At 35.6% G+C, this 22,492-nt stretch overlaps 1 protein-coding gene across 6 annotated transcripts in view; it reads left to right on the forward strand.

Moving 5' to 3' along the window:
* LOC110455796 (putative ferric-chelate reductase 1 homolog) overlaps positions 1 to 19,421 on the forward strand; it is a 41,119-nt gene extending 21,698 nt beyond the window's left edge. For 5 of the 6 annotated variants that reach the window (XM_021506171.1, XM_021506172.1, XM_021506174.1 and 2 more), the window contains exons 2-14: positions 1,862 to 1,965; positions 5,371 to 5,550; positions 7,246 to 7,347; positions 7,909 to 8,059; positions 9,054 to 9,170; positions 9,482 to 9,597; positions 10,080 to 10,166; positions 10,516 to 10,590; positions 11,016 to 11,115; positions 11,479 to 11,625; positions 14,367 to 14,390; positions 17,054 to 17,130; positions 17,502 to 19,421. In XM_021506171.1, coding sequence (XP_021361846.1) covers positions 1,909 to 1,965; positions 5,371 to 5,550; positions 7,246 to 7,347; positions 7,909 to 8,059; positions 9,054 to 9,170; positions 9,482 to 9,597; positions 10,080 to 10,166; positions 10,516 to 10,590; positions 11,016 to 11,115; positions 11,479 to 11,625; positions 14,367 to 14,390; positions 17,054 to 17,130; positions 17,502 to 17,594 — 1,326 coding nt within the window. In that variant the 5' untranslated portion in view covers positions 1,862 to 1,908 and the 3' untranslated portion in view covers positions 17,595 to 19,421. The remainder of the gene's footprint in view (positions 1 to 1,861; positions 1,966 to 5,370; positions 5,551 to 7,245; positions 7,348 to 7,908; positions 8,060 to 9,053; positions 9,171 to 9,481; positions 9,598 to 10,079; positions 10,167 to 10,515; positions 10,591 to 11,015; positions 11,116 to 11,478; positions 11,626 to 14,366; positions 14,391 to 17,053; positions 17,131 to 17,501) is intronic. The other variant, XM_021506176.1, reaches the window with a different exon arrangement.
* The last annotated feature ends 3,071 nt before the right edge of the window (positions 19,422 to 22,492 follow it).

The following is a 22,492-nucleotide window of genomic DNA, read 5'->3' on the forward strand; positions in this document are numbered from 1 at the left end:
GCTGCCAAATTGACATCTCTCCCCTCAACGATTTGTTTGTGGGTCGTATCCGACACGATATCAAGGGGTGGCAAACGGTCTGGTGATACGCCGTCGCAAGAAAAGAAAGGGTACGCACCTGTCATGTCACTTGATGTCGAACTTTCTGGCGTGTCATTAAGTTTCGCCATGGCCTCTTCTAGCGCGTTCCTCTCTGTAGGAGGCTGCTGATTTGACGTGCTAGCTTGGGAGGACCTGTTCAGCTCCCGCTGAAGGAGTAGGTTGATTGTTGTTTGTAACTGTTGTAATGTGTCATTCTGCGACATGGGCGCCGCCATATTGTTTGTCGCTGCTGCGCGCGCAGCCCCAACTTCCGCCCCACTATTAATAACTTCTGAACGTGACTGTGATGCACTTTCAGTTTCTACATCTAACACGGAATCCACGTTTTCGATTGACACATTGTCTACACGCGATCTTCCTCTACGTGCAACGAGTGTAGGCCTATTTGTCGACGTTGGTGAAACCACGGCCTGTTCCGTGGGCTGGTGACGCTTAGCGTTCTCGACGTACAGTGTCCGCAGAGTGGCTTTAGACATTGAAACAGGTGTCCAAAAGCCCAGTTCTAGCAATTTCTCTCTCAGCATACCGACTGTCCAATTTGATGGGTTATGCATGTCGTATCCTGGAATACTTTGGTCAGTGGAAGGACGTTTTCCTCGACCTCTTCCCGCCATTGCGGATGCTTCCGATCGAGATGCAAAACGTGCTGTCCAAAATAACTCCGTGTCATCTGTTAACTAATATATTCCACACTTCAAACATACGTCCCAAGTCAAAAGTAATTTCTTATATCACCTACAGAATGTTTTCTTGCACACGAGAGGTAATAAATGAAAAGTCACTAAATATTCAGACACACAAATCTTCTGCAAACAGGCTGCTGAAACTGACCCAAAACAAAGACTGAGTCACGTGACTAAACTGACCAATCACTGACTGTACTTGACCACCGTGTCACGTGGCTGAAACTGACCATAGCTGACCTAACTGCCTTGCGCCTGCGTGTGAAATGGTAGACTTGTCTTAGTTCATAAACCACACTTATGTACATAAGTTTCAATTTATGGAGGCCTATATTCCACTGTATACATGTTTATATGATGAATTTCTCCTAATGAAATGCCTAAGATAAAAAAGCACAGCTTAAATGTGATGGAGAGGATATATATGAATTGAAAGATCGATTTCAGTTTTGAAATCAACCAAAACATTGAGAGCTCAATATCAAATTAAAGGAAATAGTGAATTAATATTAAAAATGAATTTGATTTAATTTACAGTAATTATGAAACATGATATAAACGTATATTTATCACTTTTGTTAGCCCTGATAAAGAGGCCACCAACAGGGTCTTAATATTTGAGGAAACAGAAGTACCATGGGCTGCATGTCATGACCCTTTAAAAGGACATTTTGACATACAATTTGGAAATAAAACACCAGCTGCTGTCTCCGTGAAAGATGTATAGATGTACAGAGGTCTTTATAAACATTAAACACTAATATACATAGGAACTTGCATGAAACAGCTGGAGCCCAGATAAGAGTAAAAAAGCAATGATGGTAGATTATTGAAACAGTTAATTAGTATACATGTATTTCTATTGTTTCACATTGGCAGTATCAGTGAGATTTCAATTGAAATACCTGTAATTAGTACATTTCTATTGTTTCAGATTGGCAGTACTAGTGTCGGTGAGATTTCAAGTGAAGTACATGTAATTAGTACATTTCTATTGTTTCAGATTGGCAGTGTCAGTGAGATTTGAAGTGAAGTACCTGTAATTAGTATAATTTTATATATTTCTATTGTTTCAGATTGGCAGTGTCAGTGAGATTTGAAGTGAAGTACCTGTTAGGAGAAAATGTTACGACAACTCCTGTTGCTGATTTCCTGTCAGACTCTCATTCACACACATGGCGTAAGTTTGTTTGTTTATCCGAGATCTAAAGGGGCGTGTCATTTGCTGTTATGCTATAAAGAACCATTCACCACAGATGTAGAAAGACGACATTTAAAATTCTCCAAAGCAGTTATCATGCTAACTGAACCTGTATTAAGAGACCAATCCGAGTTAGAGACAACTTAATATGCTGGAGCTGGTCTCTATATACAGGTTTGCTAGATCTGCTCATAGAATAAAACCTTGTTTATGGAGGCATGGTAGTCTTGTGGAAGGACGCCGGGCTCGTCACCGAAGGGTTGCAGGTTCACGTCACGGTACGGCACTGTGTTGTATTGGACTTTACTCCGCTTGTTCCAGTCTAATCAGCTGTAAATGAGTATGTGGTTGGGCAGTGCTAGAATTGTTGAATGCTAGATGTGCGTGCCAAAATGACAGTACCAGCTGTATGCTCACCAGGTAGTAGAGAAAGATATTGGCTTGTTTAAACAATATTTTATTTCATCACTTGCAAACTAATTTACAATACAGTACAGATACAACGAGGATCGGAAAACAAGCTATAAGCTTATATTAATTCCTCTCCTCTAGTACAGTTGCAGCAATTTACATGGACATTTACACACATCATTGATGAGACGGACAAAACATCATTTAAATAGTGAAAAAATAGTAGTTATACATTATTTGATTGGTGGTAAAAGACATTGACAACGAGCTGTTACTTAATAAAGAATAAAAAGAAAATTGATTGATAAAGATTCCTAGGAAATCACATAGAAATAGTTACCTCAGTGGTGTAAAGGAAAACTAATTCAGATGTGCAATAGCCATTAAAATCTGCTGCTGTTGACGACAAAATTCTGCACGGAAATGAATATTTCTGCATTTTCCCTATCATTTAGTGAGGGATCACCCCATAAAAGAACATCTACATTGTCATGAATATTGTAATTTAAGATTATATCAGATAAATATACTGCAGTCTGTTATGAGAATAATTAACACAAGTAAATAAACAATGAAAGTTGTCCTCTATCAGAAAGCCACAAACACAACAAGGTGAGTCAGAAAGGTTTTTGTGTCGCATGCGAAAAGCTGGTGACACATAGGTATTGCTATGTCGGCGTCCGCACAGAGGTATTCGTGCGATAACTTGAGTTTCCTTCGGCTGATCAAACTCAAACTTCATGCAGTGCTTCCTTACCAAAAGTGCTTGCTTGGGATTGCTTTTCAGGTCCGAAGTTCAAAGGTCAAGATCACTGTTACTATAAATAGAAAATCTGTTTTCGTGCGATAACTTGAGTTTCCTTTGGCCGATCAAACTCAAACTTCATGCAGTGCTAAGCATACCTGCATTTTCAAGATTTTTTTTATGGATACCAATGAGGCAATACTGGTCTTGCTTGTTGCCAAATAAGGGCATTATGTAGTAAATGCAAGAACCTTTTTTTATTTTCTAATCAATTACTTTCAAATTTTGTACAGTAATGCTATAGCTAGAAGCAATAATGTTTAACATATATTACAGGTTTTTCTAACGAGTTTCAACTTTCTGCGTTTTGGCATATCTGTTTACGTGATAACTCAAGCCAAAACACTTTTCTTACCCAAAGCGCTGAGCAGGCGATACATCCACTTCCGTGGAATTCTTGTTGTGGAATAAATGTTGGTTTAATGCTTTACCTTTGAGTCTGAGTCTAGCATGGAGTAATTGACCTTTGAAATTATATCCGATAAACCCGCTAATTTCAGCTTGTATATCAAACCTTCATGCCAAACTCTGTCGAACACTTTACTTATATCACAGAAGACTACACAAATTTCTTTACCAGAATCTTAAGTTTTCCCAATAACATTTGTAATATAAAGTACTTGATTTACAGCAGAGTCAACGAGAGTAAAACCAGACCAGTGTTCTGTAAAAAATAAATGGGTCTGTAATTAGACACAATAGTTTTGTCACCTTTTTTAAAAATGGGTGTCACATTAGCAATTTTCCAACTGACTGGATAAATACTATCATTTATAGACTTATTGAAAATACAACAAAGTGGCCTCACATAATTTATCTTTCCCTTCTTTTAAAAGTTTACCGTGTATTAAGTCAGGACCGGTTGCCTTTGATACACCAAGAACACTGATTGGATCAATCGCTGACATCTTGTGGTGTTATATTGAGTGTGTCTAGATGTGGGAGAGGAAGTGTAGCTTGTGAACTATTTATAGTGGACTGTTCGGAGAAGTAGGTGTTAAATGCTTCAGCTTTACATTGATCATCGTTAATTACCACGTCATTACATAATAAAGGAGGGATAGAAGAAGATTTCTTTGAAAACCCAGTAAACTTATTAGCTATTGTCCACCATTCCTGTGAAGAAGATTTTGTAAGCTTAAGTTTATCAGCTAGTTTACTAAAATATTCTGCCTTAGCTTTTCTTATAGCAACAACACAAGCATTTCTTAGCTGTTTAAACCTATTCCAATAAACTTGGTTCTGAGTTCGCTTAGCTTTCCTATGGATACGTTTACGTGACATTATTAATGTTCTTATATTATTTTATATTTAGGGGAATCTTGAGAACAGACAGTAATTAATTTGTTAGGGATTGAAACTGAAGCACATGCTAGTATGGATTCGGTTAAGAAGTTTACTGCATCTTGTAGATAGGAATTTTCTATATTGACTCGCCAGTCGATTGCCCAAAGTTTGGTATTGAACAAATGATAATCGCCCTGATTATATAACCATATTTTCCTTTTAAAGGTATAATTGCATGTGAATTTAGGAATATCTAGGTATATATATATAGGGCAATGATATCTGTCTATAGCTGGTAGAAAAAATTCACCAACTGATACTTTTTTGATAATGTTCGCGTTGTTGTATGAATAAATCAAGTAGAGAAGAAGATGATTCCGTGAAGTTTGTAGGTTCCTCCACTAATTGCGTTAACGAATAACGACTAAGTATATCATTGATACGTACTGGCCTGTTAGTACCTGTAGAGTTCAATAGATTTTCATTAAAGTCCCCCGTAATGAAAATGTTACTAATATTCGTTTCAACTTCTAGGTCTATAGAGTGTTCTATAAGATGCCATAGTTCATTACTAGAGTTTGGAGGTCTATAAAAAGTTCCAATGAGGATGTTAATATTGATTTTTCTTAACTGTAGCCAAATACATTCAAGACACATAACTTCTAAATCATTACGTCTATGAACATTTATATTTCTGTTCACATACACTGCTATGCCCCCGCCAATGCAGTCATATCTACTATTTAGATATTGGCTGGTTTCAAAGGCCCTATAACCATGGATAGTTATTTGTGAACCGCTTTGGGACGACCTACAAACTAGGTTTTGATGAAGTGGTATATAAGAACCACAAATTATTATTATTAAATGTATTATTATAGGATGCTGCAATCCCTAAGGATCCGGAGTGTGGCCTCACCAAGGGATGCTTCAGTGGATGTATTGGTGGCTGTTATGAAACGACATGGAAAGAGGTCGGAGACTCCATTGAATTTACCCTGAAGGCTGAGGTCACCACGGAAGGATTCATCGCCATTGGATTCTCTGACGACAACAAGATGGTTAGTTAAAGTGTACCAAATGAAATATTTTTTACGTTTGCTTTAAATGTTGAAAAATATTGAAAATGTTTCTTAATTATTGTGAATTGTGAATTGATGGTTAATTTTTTGCTCACCTGGTCCAAAGGACCATGGTGAGCTTATGCCATACCGCAGCATCCGGCGTCCAGCATCCGTCCATCAACTTTTCCTTTAAAACGCTACTACTTGGTAGTCCTGAACGGCAAAGTAGATTTTGACTAAATTTGATCTCGTCCAGGTCACGCCCTAAGGTCGGTCAGCTCCTTAGATGCGGATAGGCTGTGGCAGTTACATACAGCACGCATACGGGAACACGCGAAACACGTCCTTTAAGCAGCTTCACTGCCCTCCTATGTGGGTGAAGGGGAACCAATTTTGTATAAACAGTGCGTCTAGCCCCCCAGGGGGCTGAGGGGCGGGGCCCAATATTAGAAACATAGCAAATTATTCTTCAAAATCCTTCTTCTTCCTTAGGAATGAGAGGATTTGGTCCATATTTGGTGTTGAGCATCCTTGGGTAAAGGGGAACCAATTTTGTATAAAAGGTGGGTCTGGCCCCCCTGGGGGCTGAGGGGCGGGGCCCAATAGGGGAAATATAGCAATTGTTTTTAAATCCTTCTTCTTTTGTAGGAATGGAAGGATTTGTTCCATATTTGGTCTGAAGCATCCTTGGGTGAAGGGTTGGTTGGTTGGTTGATGGGTTTATAGACTACTTTTCACGGGCAAAGCCATGTTCTGTCGTCTTGAGGGGGTAAGACTCCAGCTTACCGGGCCCTTGGAGATTCAAAATAACCTTGCCCGTCCAGGTCACGCCCTAAGGTTGGTCAGCTCCTTAGATGCGGATAGGCTGTCGCAGTTACATACAGCATGCATACGGGAACACGCGAAACACGTCCTTTAAGCAGCTTCACTGCCCTCCTATGTGGGTGAAGGGGAACCAATTTTGTATAAACAGTGCGTCTGGCCCCCCCAGGGGGCTGAGGGGCGGGGCCCAATAGGGGAAATAGAGGTAAAACCTTTAAAAACCTTCTTCTACCGTAGGGTTTAAGGGATTTCATCCTAATTTTGACTGGAGCATCCTTGGGCAAAGGGGACTCAATTTTGTATAAACGGTGGGTGTGGCCCCCCCCCCCCCCTGGTACCTGAGGGGTGGGGCCCAATAGGGGAAATAGAGGTAAAACCTTTAAAATCCTTCTTCGACCATCAGGATTAAGGGATTTTATCTTTATTTAGTCTGGAGCATCCTTTGGCCAAGGAACTCAATTTTGTATAAACGGTGGGTATGACCCCCTTAGGGATGGCCTCTGTTTGAAATTTGTTCTGGCTATATCTCAATTACTGGATGGATCTTTCTGAAATTTCATATGTACTTACAGCACCTACAATGGAGTGCTTTATCTTTTCTTCATACCAATTATTTTAAACATATTCAGGTGAGTGATACAGGCCCTCTGGGCCTCTTGTTTACTTTTTACCCTTATTTATTTCTGACATATGAAAAAAAAAAATATCTCAGAGTAACTCAGTGGCAGATTTAGAGGTTTTTGAGCTTCAGGAACTCCCCTGAAACCCCCAACACCAACTAGGGAATTTCCATTCCATCCTGCCAGATTTGTCTCTGGATCAGCTTTGTAGTGTTGTGGGTTAGTAGTGATTTGTGTTTTGTCACTTCAGGGTAGTGACAGTGCGATTGGATGTGTGAACACTGGGGGAAGTGTTCAGGTGCTCAACAGCTTCAACGCTGCCGGTGCGAAATTCAACCAGCCCATCCCAAACGTAAGTCATACAATACATGTAGTGAAAATCTGGGAGTACATATTAAATAATTAAGGATTGTTTAATCCTGATAGGCTTATCAACAACTGAATGTAAATCTTTACTCCAATTTACCATATCCGATATAATGACCGAGGGTACCTGTTGTAATGATACCACCAGGACAGATTCAACAATTTCTGGAAATTGTATGGTTGTTATTTTTAGACAATTCCAACACCCAAAGTAATGTTGTGTCGGTTTAGACAAGAATTATTTTTATGTTGTCACTATCAGCTGTCAAAATATAGAAGGAAAGTAGGCAAAACACTTTATTTTATAAAAAAAAAGGGGGTAATAATCATAGAATTTAAAGAAAAATGATTTTGAAAAAAGAAATGGCACATGACACAATAAATTGGATTGAAATGATGCATTCTGCGGTCCTGGGGTCGGAATTTAAACCCTCAGGCAAAAAAATAAAAACAATTGAGCAATCAAAAACCATGGTATAGGAACGGAAAGCAGAGACATGTTTTTTGATTTTTTGCCTAATATGATTTTCCTTTTGTTTATTTGTAGAACAAGCTTGGATTGAGTTCTGAGTCAGGGTCAGTAGCAAATGGATTGTTTACCTGCAGTTTTACACGAAAGACATTGTCAACAGACAATCAGATCTACAGCCTCAACAACGATTACTATATTTTGCTAGCCAAGGGTCCAGTATCTGGCAGTAAGTGTTCAGACAGAAGTACTCTAGTCTGATACTGAAATTGGTATCTAATTATTGCAAAATAAACTTTATTCCAAACAATGACAAAACATTGTCAGAAGTATTCAAAATTGTGGATAACCAACTATACTGACTCCATTTGTCAAGGGAAATTGTGGCATTTTATAAATTAGTTATGTGATAAATCACAGTATACCGAAATGTTAAGAAAAAAGGAAAAGGAGACAGTGAAATGATTCTGTCAGTAAGAGAGATCACCAATATAATGAGGGACATTATTGCTGTATATACATATTGTAAATATGACAATATATAATATTGTAAATAATTACATGTTCAAGTAATAAATAAAATCTGTTTAAATCGACCAATAAGTTTAAATCATGATACTTCCCCCTTGTCCTTATCCATTTTAACACACAAACCTGCAGTAGTTAATTTGTTGCCAAGCAGATCTATGCCAATATGAAAAGAGTAGAAATTTACACACTTCGATTATTTTTGGCCATGAAGTCAACACGATATTTTGAAAGATGTATTTATAAAAGTTAACGGGGCAAAAATATTATGTGATGTATTTGCACCAACAACAGATATTTGTTTAACCTGTCTTGAGCTGAAGGGATGGGGGGGNGGGGGGGGGGGGTAGGGCAGCGATGGCTGAGTGGTGAAGGAATCTGATCATTTACAATCACTAGCCCTCCACCGCTAGATCGGGGGTCCAAGGCATACGTGGGTCAGTCACCATGTACTGGCCACAGGTCAGTGTTTCTTTCTCCAGCCACTCCAGTTTTTATCCACCACCAGAACCGGACACATCCTTAAATGACCATAGATGTTAATAACATGTAAAACAGAAACAAAGCAAACATGAACTGAAGGGACCAGAAATATAATCTCACATGAAAACATATTCTGCAGCTTGACATATTTGAAATATATTTAGCCATATACAGTATTAAGAACTTTCCCATTTAATATGTCTTTCCATTAGCTGCACTCGGGCGCCATGATCTGACGAACCTGCCCTTGGTCTCGGCACAGATGGCTGATTTCCAGTCTACAACTGATCTGACTGGCACTGCTGTGAACATCATGGTCAAACTTCATGGTAACATTTTATTCATAAGTCATTTTATCTGTAATATGGGATTGGTGTTGCACTCTTGGTGTGTGTAGTGAATATACTGACACCAAGTTAAAGTTTTAGATTTATTATATATTTACCCTCATTTCCTCAGTTGTCACTCTTCAATCAAAGATCTTGAACATTGAAATACCTGTACCAGAGAATTGGAAATAACAATACCTTAAAAGGTATACTGATTATAGATTAAGGTTCAAGGCTTTGATTATTACCTATGTGGGTGTTGTTTTTTTTTTGAGATTCTTTATTCATATTTTCCTGGGTATTTTTTACAGGTTGTTTAATGATATTTGCGTGGATATTTTTGGCAAGTATTGGTATTGTGCTGGCCAGGTTCTACAAGCCCGTCTGGTCAGATAAGAAAATGCTGGGAGAAGCTTATTGGTTCCAGGTTTGTAGAATAATAATTCTAGAAATAGGAGAATGATACTCCAGGAAATGTAAACGTTGTAGTGTCATAATCACAGGGACAGTAGATAATTAACTAATCTATGTTAATCTGTTGGTTTCTACGAAAGTGTTTAAATACGGGGATCTTCCTGATCATTACCATAGATATTTGCATATTGCGCATACTCGTGTATAATGCACAGGTACATTTCTTTGGTGAAAAAAATATTGATCTGTTTTTCATATTACAAGACTTGATAAGTCTTGAATAAAATGCTGGCCTTTCATTTTAAAAACCAAGGGATTGGATGTAAATATAGGCTAAGTTTCATTACATTTTGCAGATATGATCATGATAGGGTAAGTCAGGGTCACAGAAAGAGGTCAAATGTCACTAGTCCAATATAGGATTGTATATGTCGGTCTAATGGTGATAAGATATTTAAATTTTTCAAATCTGATATGATAATTGTTTTTTTACAGTTGCACAGATCTCTGATGATACTGGCAACATTAGCGGTCATAGCAGGCATTGTGGTCATCTTTGTTGACGTTGGCAAATGGAGTCAGGTAAGTTAATTTGGCTTCTGAATAATGTATTATGTACAACATAAATGTTTGTTGGCACATATATACATGCAGCACCATTTACAAATTACAAAGAAAAGATTACACAAAATTCAGAATACAGCAAAGCATATTGTCTATAAACCACATTTAGGATATTGGAATCACTGTCGTTTTGATGTTGAATCACTGTTAATTTTTGGTTTGGATCTCTGTCAATTAAAAGTTTGAAACACTTGTTTTTAAATCACTGTCAATTCAAGAATGGATCACAATTTATGTATAGTTACATAAATATGTTTTAGCTACTGTCTGTTTTGTATTTGATTGTTTCCTCATCATTTGATTGCAGCTGATTGGTCAGACGGACTGGAAGAGAGCTCATCCTTACATTGGTGTTGTTGTTGGAGGTGTTGTTCTCCTCAATGTAAGTACTGCTCATCATAAAAGTACTCTATAGTAGTATACAGTACCATTCATCATAAAAGTAAGTTATAGTAGTATACAGTATCGCTCATCATAAAAGTACTCTATAGTAGTATACAGTACCATTCATCATAAAAGTAAGCTATAGTAGTATACAGTACCGCTCATCATAAAAGTAAGCTATAGTAGTATAAAGTATCGCTCATCATAAAAGTATAGGAGAAATTTGATTAAGTTGACCCCTTTCTTTGTGTTTCAGTCCTGGGTGTTTTGAATCCTTTTAATTGAGTTTCAGGCCCTGCTGTTGCATTTCAGATCCTTTTAAGCCCTTTTTGTTGTCTCAGACCCTTTTAACTGCTGCTTGTTTGTTTCAGTCATGTTGATCCCTGTTTCAGATACTTTTGACCTTTGTTTGATGTGTTTCAGCCCCTTATGGCCCTTTTTAGACCACACCCAGAAGACAAGTACCGCTACATATTTAGCTGGGCTCATTGGGCAGTGGGAACCTTAGGGCACCTCCTTGCAGGTAAGTGGGACCATTTAAGTATATAAATCTGCTAAATGGCATTTTTGTTGTTTTGGTTGTGGAAAATTTCACATGAAATAGGGTATTTTATTGATCTGGTCCCAGTTTTAAAAAAGTTAATTACCTATGAAAGGATATTATCAATTCTCAAAATCTGATGTTGAAAAAAGTCTAGATTTTCTCATGTACTTTAGTTTATGAACTTTGATGACAGAAAAAAAAAGTATTTTAGAGGAATGTTGAATTTTAAGGTTGACTTTAAACCTGAATTAGCATTAAAGTAAAGGGAACCAGCAAGCTAAACTGTATAGCATTACCATTTATGATAGACATTTGTTAATTAGTGTAAATTTCTTATTACAGTTTTGAACATTTTTATTGGTGTGGAGTTACCTGCGGCTAAGGCACCGTCCTGGCTAATCATAGTGCTCGCTGTGTACGCAGGCTATCAGATCCTGTTCGAGATCTTCCTCGAGATTTACGACAATTGTTGCACTGGAGGAGCAAAGAGTAAGTTCTAAATTATTTAGTTTATTTATGTATTTAGAACTTTATTAATTTATTCAGTCATTTATTACTTAAACAATTTATTTGCTTGATATTTGATTTATTATCTGATTCAAGTCTTATTCAAGCTTTCGGGCCTCCTTTTTTTCAATTACTTTTTGCATGTGCAGTTCAGTTCAGTATTTATATTCTATTTCCTTTTATAGCAATATATATATACCTGTATTATAAATATCGGCTTATATTTTCTGGCCTTTCACAAATTTATGTTTCTTTTCCAAACACCGCTAGAATATTTCAACCATTTTTGAGTTGGAATTTTACTTTATTTGCATAATGTTTTCAAGTTATATACAACAGTGATTTGTTGTAGGTAATGTTTTAGTATGATAGTTCAAGTTGCCACACTTTCCCAATTTTCATCTTTTCATCAGTTTTTAAGCTGAAATTCTGGCCCATGTGTAATAGAAGAAGAGAACAAAGTTAAATATTTAAAGCTCTTTTAAAATATCCAAACTTTGACAATGAATGCATATCTTTATTAAAAACTACGTTTGTTCTTAATTTCACATTTCATTTTTGAGAAGTAATTTTGGAAAACATCGTTTTAAAAAAAATCCTATTTTGTGTGAAATTATAAGAGAAATAATAGAGTATCGGTGATGAAGGAAAAGTCAGATGTGTTAATGTCATATGTTCAGTGTTTATTAAAATTTTATCACTGCTTCTTTTTCATATGTGTTAAAGGGGCTGGTCGGGGAAAAAATGTCATATTTGCTAAAATGGCATACACATGTTTAAAATACCTTCTTATGAAATATACCGATTCAAATTTTGCTGAAATTCACTTCCTAAGTGAATTTTTTTTAATTATATTAAAGAAATCCTAAATCGTCACCTGACAGTCTAAAACTCTCAATTGACCCAGATCAGTGATGTAATTTTACCGCACATGCGTCATCAACAAGGCCAAATGTAAACATTGCGACGAAAGAAAAAGATGCATGCAAAAGTCATGACAGGCACGAGGTATCAATACTGTTATATATAACAACAACATATAGGTAGGAATACTACACTTGCATCATACATGACCTTTGAAAACAATTATTTATGTATAATAATGCTGTCTTGTCTGCTAGTTGAGTCTGACATGGCACATGACGGCGTGCTATTGTTGTTATCTTCAATGCCTCACTTTCGAAACAACCACGTGACCTATATAAATAGATCTGCGTTAAATTTACGCGGGGCTTCCCCAATATTTCAGTGGTCAAAACTGGACATTGCAAGTAGAACTCGACCATCATATTGCTGTGGCATAACTTTTGGAAGGCCAGCGAACGCATTTAGACCCATTTATTTTGTAATTTTTTCCCTGACCAGCCCCTTTAAAGGAAATTGGAATAAAAATCACAAAAAATTTAATTCAGATAGTAATTCCCAAAGAGTTCAGATATCAATTTTTCATAACATATACAGTAAAAAGACTCTCACCTGCAGGCTCATTCATGTGTCATTTGCATTATAAGGAAAAATCCAATCAAATGTGTTACAACAAATGTTCTAATGACTTCTTCTACAAAGCTGTAAGGCCTGTAGTCATGTTGATAAAAAAAAATGTGACCTTGATCTTCTTACCTGGTCGAACATTGGACATATGAACTTCAAACGTCTTCTACGCAACCATGAGACCTAGAGTCATATTTGTTGTGTAGCTTGTTGGGTGGAGAGGAATCAATTATGTTCAAACATATTCCGTCTTTGCGTATTGCAGAGTTATCTGCTCTTGTGAGCAGGTATTGATTGTTTATTTGTTTGAGAGTAACGGCATCAATTTTTGAGAAAACCACGTAATTTTCTCACACAAACCAATGACGTAACAATCAATACCTGCTCACAAAAGAAGATAACTCTGCAATACTCAAAGACGGAATAACCTCTGTTCTCTTATGAAGTCACAGGATTCATTTGTCAAAAAAAAAAAAAAACTTTGAAAATAACTAGAATGAAGTTCTATAGTATTTGATTTTTCTTTTTAAATGGATGAGGGCAGTTGATTTAAGGATATAACATAATTGCACCGTTGACAGGAATACATGCAATGTTCTCATTCAACATTACACACATTTATATATACATGTATACACATAACATGCATTACACTCACACATTCATTTTACAGTCTCCAAACTCAGGGCCATGTACATGAAATTTTCAAAGGGAGCTAATGCAATGGGTAAGGCTTGCACATGTTTGATTACACAAACATTGGTGTTACTAAGGAAATCCAAAACCATCCTTATTCCCATCACAGCTACTTAACAAGTTGAATTTTTCTTTCTGATAAAACTGAAATTACAGTGTGTTCCTATGTTATCCGTATACTGTTTTATCATGTTAGCAAAATATGTATTGAGAAAGCCGAAGAAAATTTCACATTCAAAAGCCTTTGACAGTATACAGCACACAGCTAAGGGAAATACAGTCTAATCTGTATCAGAGACTACATTACGAATGGCTCAAAAGGTAGAAGTGGTCTCTTAACAAAGCTGGTCCAGAGTATTAATATATAGTAATTTCTGCTTTGTCAGGGAATGAGAAAGTTGTTGTCTCTTAAAAGAGAGAGGATTGCTTAAAAGAGGTGGTCTCTTGGTCAGATTTGACTGTATTGGACTTCATTAGAAACTGGATAGCATTGTGCATATAGTTGGTTAGCTAGAACTGCACATTTGTGTTTTCAGAAGCTGGACTACATACTAGTGGTAGTAAGTAAAATATATATATATATATTGTATATGTAAAGATAAGGAACACTTGTGTCTCATAAATGGCAACCTGTTATAATGCTCACAACATGATTGCTTATAGCTTTTGTGTGCCTCCTAGATAAAGCATGGATTGAAATCTTGACTTGCATCCACCAATTGATCTCATGGGTGTGAGGCTTGTGACCATTGTGTACCAGTGTACCTGTGTGATCTCATGGGTGTGAGGCTTGTGACCAATGTGTCCCAGTGTACCTGTGTGATCTCATGGGTGTGAGGCTTATGACCAATGTGTACCAGTGTACCTGTGTGATCTCATGGGTGTGAGGCTTGTGACCAATGTGTACCAGTGTACCTGTTGTAAATCATGTCCATAGCAGGAAAAATAGTTTATACGCAAGAGAAACAGTGTTTAACCCTTTCACCCCAAAGTAACTTTAGTAGACTCTACCATATATTTATCTGGGTGAGTCCATTATGGTCTACAGTGGTGAAAGGGTTAATTGCTGTTAAGTTGAATGTGTTGAAATGTTTGGTCTGGGTCCCGCCATTAAATGATAAGATGATGGTGTAACAATATTGTGTTACAATAATCTGAATCAGTTTATGTGTCTGACAGTTAACCTCATGTTAAACATACTTAAAAGCCTTTATTTCGACATCCCCTCATTTTGCAGATTTTCTAAATTGGTCAATTTCACACCGGGATCTGATTTTCGCAGATTTCATGTTTATACTGCTGCAGTTGAGATGGATTAATTTGTTTATTATTTTGTGAGTTAAAGTTGTTCGTTAAAACTTAGAGCCTTGCCAAATAAAAACCTCTACAGTATATGTACACCTAGTTGTGATATACTGCATATTTCCAAAAAGAGTTGAATAGTTCGAAAAAAGTAAATTGATGACACATCTGAAAGGTACATAGGAACACATCTATTGATAATTTCCGTATGATTACGCAATGGCAAGTTTTAAAAAGGGAGATAACTACAGCAAAAATCACAGGTAACATATTTTATACCTGCATCTGTGAAGATGAGTGACCTCATTGTGACAAAGTCTATTTATATCATGGAACCACATTTCACCTTTGCCAGTTTTAATGCATCATGCAATGCTTATTATACCAAAACTTAGGAAAAAAGAAAATTACATTGATTTATTTGTGCATGTAGATCTAGGAGAACACAAGAATCAATAAGTATGAACCACAATGCTACAAGGCAACAAGGTGTCCCAAACTATGGAGAGTCAAAGCCATGTATACATATCCTCTTTCATTTCTCAACTTGATTTAATTTATGATATACATGTATGTATATTTTTTAGGTTTTTGTTTTCCGATATGATAATTGACCCTGTATATAAAGACAATTAATCCAGAAAGTCTGTTTACCTGCATATCTTCTGTCGTATATGATTTATGCATGTTCCTGTGTGTGTTAATTAGTAATTACATGCTTTATACTAAAAACTTAAATGATTAAAGCTACTAGTATTGGCCTTAGGATAATGATGCCTTAGTATTGGTATTTCATCAGTGTGAGGATATGAGTACAATTCACTTAGCATTTATTTAACTCTTAAAATATTTGCATGTTGTAAAAATTCGAAATTAAAAGTCATCTTTGCATGTTGTGTTGAGGAAATGGGGGCTTCAGATCTCGACCATGGATAAGTTTTCAATGTCAATTTTTTACGTTTTTGTATACATATTTATTTAAAAGATGAGAAAATTATATCATTTTTCCTTTTGTATTCTACATCTATTTGTTTAATTTGATAACATCAATATTCATAATAGTTAAATACATTTTATAAAAAATAAAAAAAATATATATATAAAACATTTCTGCATGTGTAAATGAGAATACGAAATATTGTGTTTATTATTTCATTTGCACACATGTTTTGAGATTTTAATAGCTTAAAAGAATCTAGCTATAGTTATAAAAACAAATGATGCGATGATTGTACACAGGCTTTCCTACATTGTGAAATCAGTACAGCGAACTGTACTGACAGAACGGTCTGGCATCCTGAGTGGTTTCATACAGATAAACAGAGGTCAGGGTTGATTTGATTAGAAATCGTAAAATAAATTCAAATTATAAGTTTTAAAATATTAATAAAATATAGATATTGTTGCTATAACACCCCATAGCTTGAACCCCCGTTAAAGCTAACATTTCAATCAAACGTCTGTCACCCTTTATCCACTGTTGACATGTTGTATAATAAACTGGAGTATAACGAAGGTCATTTATGTGTATCTTTTTACTATTTTCATAAACCTATTTTGAAGTATACAAGTGTATGTTACAGGTAAATTGTCATAAACCTATTTTGAAGTATACAAGTGTATGTCTTGTTCTGTGTGCATGCATAGAAATCTCGTGGCTCTAGTATACAAATGATATAACTTACATTATTTCTACATAATTTACCATCCCTATGTCATGAAAGATATCTTGACAATTCTGAAATAATACATACTGGAAAAGTGTTAAAATCTATCTTTAATTTTCAGTTATCATAAAAATTTCATTGCCATTTACCATCAAGAATTTTAGTCTACAATTGATATCAAGCCTTACTTCGGAAAAACTGACCAGTATTTGAGAAATATTAACTGAAATTGTTTTCTTTGTATTTTTTTCCAGAGAAGTCTGAGATGTATGAGCTTCATGAAAAGTCAACCCTCGGCCAACCACAGCAGCAAAGCACTGATTCAGGAAAAGTAAGTATTAGCATTTGATTTGAAATTGAATTCAAAATCTGACTACTTTAATTTATTGCAGATTTTAATCCAGCTCAGTTAGGTTAATGCCATTTAAAGTTATACTTTTATTTTTATTTTATTTTTATTTAAATATGATGCGTTTTTTCAAAACCTACACAAACTAAAAAATATGTATTTATAGTATTTTGTCGATATGTTTTTTTATTATGATCAGAAATTTGACTGCTTTTGTCCGAGTTATGAGAAACATTGAGCGTACTCACTTATGTAAACAAATAGATGGTTTCTATTTCGTAATTAGTGATACCTGTGTGTTACAATAAATTCTTGTGATTAATGTTGTATCTATGTTTTTTCTCGTTACCTAGGATCAAGGCATGAAGAAGGTTTTCCTTGCGGTACATGCCCTCGTCATCCTCGGATTTGCCGCCACTCTTATCATTGTTGTTATCATCTCCTAAGGAGATCAGAGATTTAGGTTTACCTTCCTTTTATTTTCAGTTTCACCTAGTGATGTAGATCTGTGTTGTGTATTGCACTGTAGCATACATAAAGTGCCTACTGTCAATTATAACGTACATTTTTTGATATTGTAATATATGATTTGACCAAGTTGTTGCTAGAAATGCTGTTTCTTACTAATGTGTTCTTAAATGTGTTTAATATGTACGTTATAATTCAACACTTTGATCTTCAGAGTATTTTTAAAGAAATGAGAGAAGTTGTATTATTAAAATGTTTTATTAATTCAAAGTCTTTGTCAGGTAAAACAGTTTTAAATACTACGTGTTATTTGTAAATCTTTTCATAAATTTTTGTTGCTTATAATTTTTAAGAAAACGACTTCTCAATCATTGTATTTGATAGAAGTTGACATTTGGTGCCTAATTAGTTACAATATAGAGCTTGAACAATCAGAACGATTATAAACAGGAATATTTCTCATTTGCATATGAAGCCTAGATTGGGATTATTATGATGTCCATGCCGTTGACCCTGACACAACAAGCATGAATCTGATAGGTCATGACACTTATCCACGACAGAGTGACAAAACGCAAATAACTCTGAGAATCATCCAAATGTTTTTGGTATTAATAGCTTATCTACATTAGAATGGGATAACTCTACTGTATTTAGAGATTTGTGGCAGTGTATTGTGATTATCCTAAATATCGATTTTACTGCCTTCACTCTGTAAAGCTATCACTCTATATACCACTGCAAATTTCAAAATACAGTCTGGTTACAATACCCTCAATTCATACACTGAAACCATTGGTGTGGAAAATCATGAAAAATCATATCACATTTATTATAAAAATTGAACTGTCAGAACATTGAATTCATACATTTATAATGTTACTTAGATTCGAGATTCTATGATCATTGTTGTGATGGTAATGTTGATATTAAATGGATCTGTTGTATTTATTTGGACATCCGTTAAAAGGAATGAATTATGTTTTTTATATATTTGTTTAAACTTTAGTTGGATTTTTGATATATTGTGCTTTACAAAAAGATATTATCTGTTATTTCTACAAGTTTTGGTCATAAATTTTCATTTAACTCTTTCTACATGTTGAAAAATAGTGTTATATATTTAACAATATGTTGGATATCCATGTACTCAGCACTATAGCTGTTGGTTCAGTAACGTATTGGTTACTTTCCTTTATTTTAGTGAAAGGTGTTTGTAAGGATTAAACTTGGGGAATTATCTCCCTTGTATTGGAAGTCTGCAACTTTTTGTTGAAACCAGATGAAAATGTTAATTAAATCATACAAGTTTTAAGCAGTACACATACCAGGTGTAGTATTTTAAAAATGCATTTCGTGGTGAGTTTAGTAAAGTTTGTTGATTTAAAATTGTGTTCTCTCTGCCGGTAGAAAAAAAATGTGTTTCTGCTGAGTAAAAAATGTATTATATTGTATTTCAGAGTACATTTTCTTTACTTGTGTTTTTAACCATCAAATCATCTACTTATTCTTACTAGCATACAGGATACGGATCAACCAAATACAAAATGTACAAAATATTTGCAAGGTAAACATTGATTTGGTAAACAAAAAAAGACCCAAAAAAAAGACAAAACATTTGAAATGAAAAGAAAACCATTTTATGACGTGAAGTAGGTCAAACCTTACTGAGTGATGGTCTTAGTAATGGTGAAGGACAGAATAAGAAACATGATGGATTCGATCTGCATTCAATGATTGAAGTGTTTACTGTAATTTTGCTGTCAGAAAGCTTTGACTCGGTCACACAATAATGTCTTGCACAATAACAATCATCGGAACCGCCGCTATACACATCGTGACGGAACTCTGCGACTCGGTCACACTCGTCATAACTGACCCAATAACAGCGTGGCTGAAATTTGTTCGACATACTTCCTTTGTTTTATTCTAGCAAGACTTCAATAAAGAAATCATAACGTTTTGTTGGCATTCTTAGAATAGTGGAACACGCGATATCATAAAACTATATAGGAGAACGCTTTAATTGCTGTAGATATATGTTACATAGTTCTTGTATTTTCTTACAATATTTACATATGATTTCATGTACATCTATGAAAATAAATATTCTTTCTATTAAATGTGATTTTGTTATTGTATTTGTTTGTATATCATCTTATTCAACAGAACGGCACTATAAAATTCAAAATCAAAATGGAAAGCTTCATGGAGGTCAACAGTAAACTACACCACGTTTAGTTACACATCGGGTGAATTCCATTGGATGATGTATGACAGGATTTTAATTTAAAATCCATAAATTAGTTTAAAGGTCATGTGTATATGTACTTAAAGTAAATCTGCAAAAGCAGTTCTCGTCTTATCTTTGAAATTCCTTCAATTATGGGGTTTTATGCACGTTTTCAGCTTTTTTGGTTCCTAGCATCACATACGAGTCATAGAAGGACGAAGCAGCTGTATGATGCAGTGTCATTCATTCATTATTGACATACTGTATTCGTTACCCAATTGTATAGGTGCAGTCAAATGTGTGTTTGTCTTGCGTTCATCTTTCAGGGCGGTAGACACTGCTGTCCCTTAGGTTTGCTGTAACCTTGGCGAGCACAGTTATTTTCTTTTGTGTAGTGACAGGGTGCATAAAACACACCTTTCTTATTATTGACTTCTGCTTCAATAGTAGTGTGTGCCAATTTGGATTACCGATAAGTCATAGAAGGACGAAACAGTAGTGTGTTGCAGGGTAATTCATTTTTGAAATACTGTACCAGTTACCAGATTTAAAGGTGAAAACGTGTGTGTGTTTCGTATGGTGGCAGAAATATACCACCATAGTTTTGCATTTATCTGTCAATGATTTACTCATTTGTAGGTTAAGGTCTACAAGCACAGTTGTTTAGATACTTACGAAAATATGAAATGTCAATGCGGATATTCTTGTGGTGTGGAATGTTCGCTTCTTATTCGACTTTTCCTAAAACGGATTGACAGTATGCCGATCTGAAAAAAATAATAAGTACACTATACAATTTGAATATAGCAGATTTGCCGACACGATTGTGTCCATATAGTGAGTTTTTGACAAATTACTATCAAAATAATACCACTGATGACCCTCCTTCACCAAGCTTCGCAATCTTGTTGATACATGGAAACAATTTTACATAATACGGGATAATTCTGGAAGTTATATTGTTCAATGGGACACTTCTGTATGTAATCGTTACCTGGTAGTCAATGGGACACTTCTGTATGTAATCGTTACCCGGTAGTCAATGGGACACTTCTTTATGTGATCGTTACCTGGTAGTCAATGGGACGCTTCTGTATGTAATCGTTACCTGGTAGTCGATGGGACACTTCTGTATGTAATCGTTACCTGGTAGTCAATGGGACACTTATGTATGTAATCGTTACCTGGTAGTCAATAAGACACTTCTGTATGTAATCGTTACCTGGTAGTCAATGGGACACTTATGTATGTTATCGTTACCTGGTAGTCAATAAGACACTTCTGTATGTAATCGTTACCTGGTAGTCAGTGTGAGACTTCTGTATGTAATCGTTACCTGGTAGTAAATGGGACACTTCTGTATGTAATCGTTACCTGGTAGTCAATGGGACACTTCTGTATGTAATCGTTACCTGGTAGTCAATGTGAGACTTCTGTATGTAATCGTTACCTGGTAGTCAATGGGACACTTCTGTATGTAATCGTTACCTGGTAGTCAATGGGATACTTATGTATGTAATCGTTACCTGGTAGTCAATGGGACGCTTATGTATGTAATCGTTACCTGGTAGTCAATGGGACACTTCTGTATGTAATCGTTACCTGGTAGTCAATGGGATATGATAATGGCTTCATTGCGTAAAGGTTTGAACAATGAAAGTAAGTAAAAATCATGATAAAAAGACGGAACTTTAAGAGTTATGTGCTTTAATTGGTTTGTTAGTGTTCAAGAAATGTTGTTTTAGTGTGCAAGGGTTAGAGAGTCAAGGACTGTATGACACATTTGCCCAGATTTCTGTTAGTACTGCGCAGTTTGTTAATGTACCAGGGAGCAGGTTTCATTGTGTTGGAAGGAATGATATTTCGTCCGTGTCTTTTGCAGCAGAAGTGTCTGTGATACGTTTGGATCAAATGTGAGAGGAATGAATGTTTTTGGCGCCTTTTACGGTTGTGAGTGGTGGGCTAATTTGTATATATGCTATGAGAATGACTGAAGTTTTATGTACCATGTCTACCAATGAGTTTGTGTCGTGCTATCTGTATCTCAGTTGTTTGGGTACCTCGGCTATTATCAGTATTGTGTAGTTATGTTATCCATCAAGTTGTAATGTAGGGACGATAACAGATGTTTTATTATTCAATAGTATTTTAGGCTCTACTAAAAGCGCTTGTGTTGGACTTTGCCAAAATGTTAAAAGAAGTTTAATATGGTGATATCTGTCTGTTGTTTTTTGCTAGGTCTTAGATATATGTTATAAGTTTTGTTTTGCAATGTCTGAAAGATGTGAGCCCGTGTTTGACATTAAGTCTAATGCTGCTGTATTTGTGCATTGTACATTTTCCATTTAGTATATTTGGTTTGTTATGTGTCGATCTCATATTGAAACGCATTGTTCCAGTATAACTAAAGTGTGTATGCGTTTCCTTTGATTTGTTGTTTGTTCAGTTTGAGTTGGGTCCTCTTTAAGAGACCTCTGCACTTTGATACACTTTTAGTGGAAGCGTGTGGCTGTGTATTTAGTTGTCATGTTGTATTTTGATACATTGAAGGAAGATAATGAGGATGAAATCTGATTAAAACATCTGTTACATGGTTTCAGTAACTAAACTCCAGTTAATGAAGTCTGTTAACAGATGATTTTA

This window comes from Mizuhopecten yessoensis, unplaced genomic scaffold (genome assembly GCF_002113885.1).
Source record: "Mizuhopecten yessoensis strain PY_sf001 unplaced genomic scaffold, ASM211388v2 scaffold8381, whole genome shotgun sequence".
Lineage (NCBI taxonomy): Eukaryota > Metazoa > Mollusca > Bivalvia > Pectinida > Pectinidae > Mizuhopecten > Mizuhopecten yessoensis.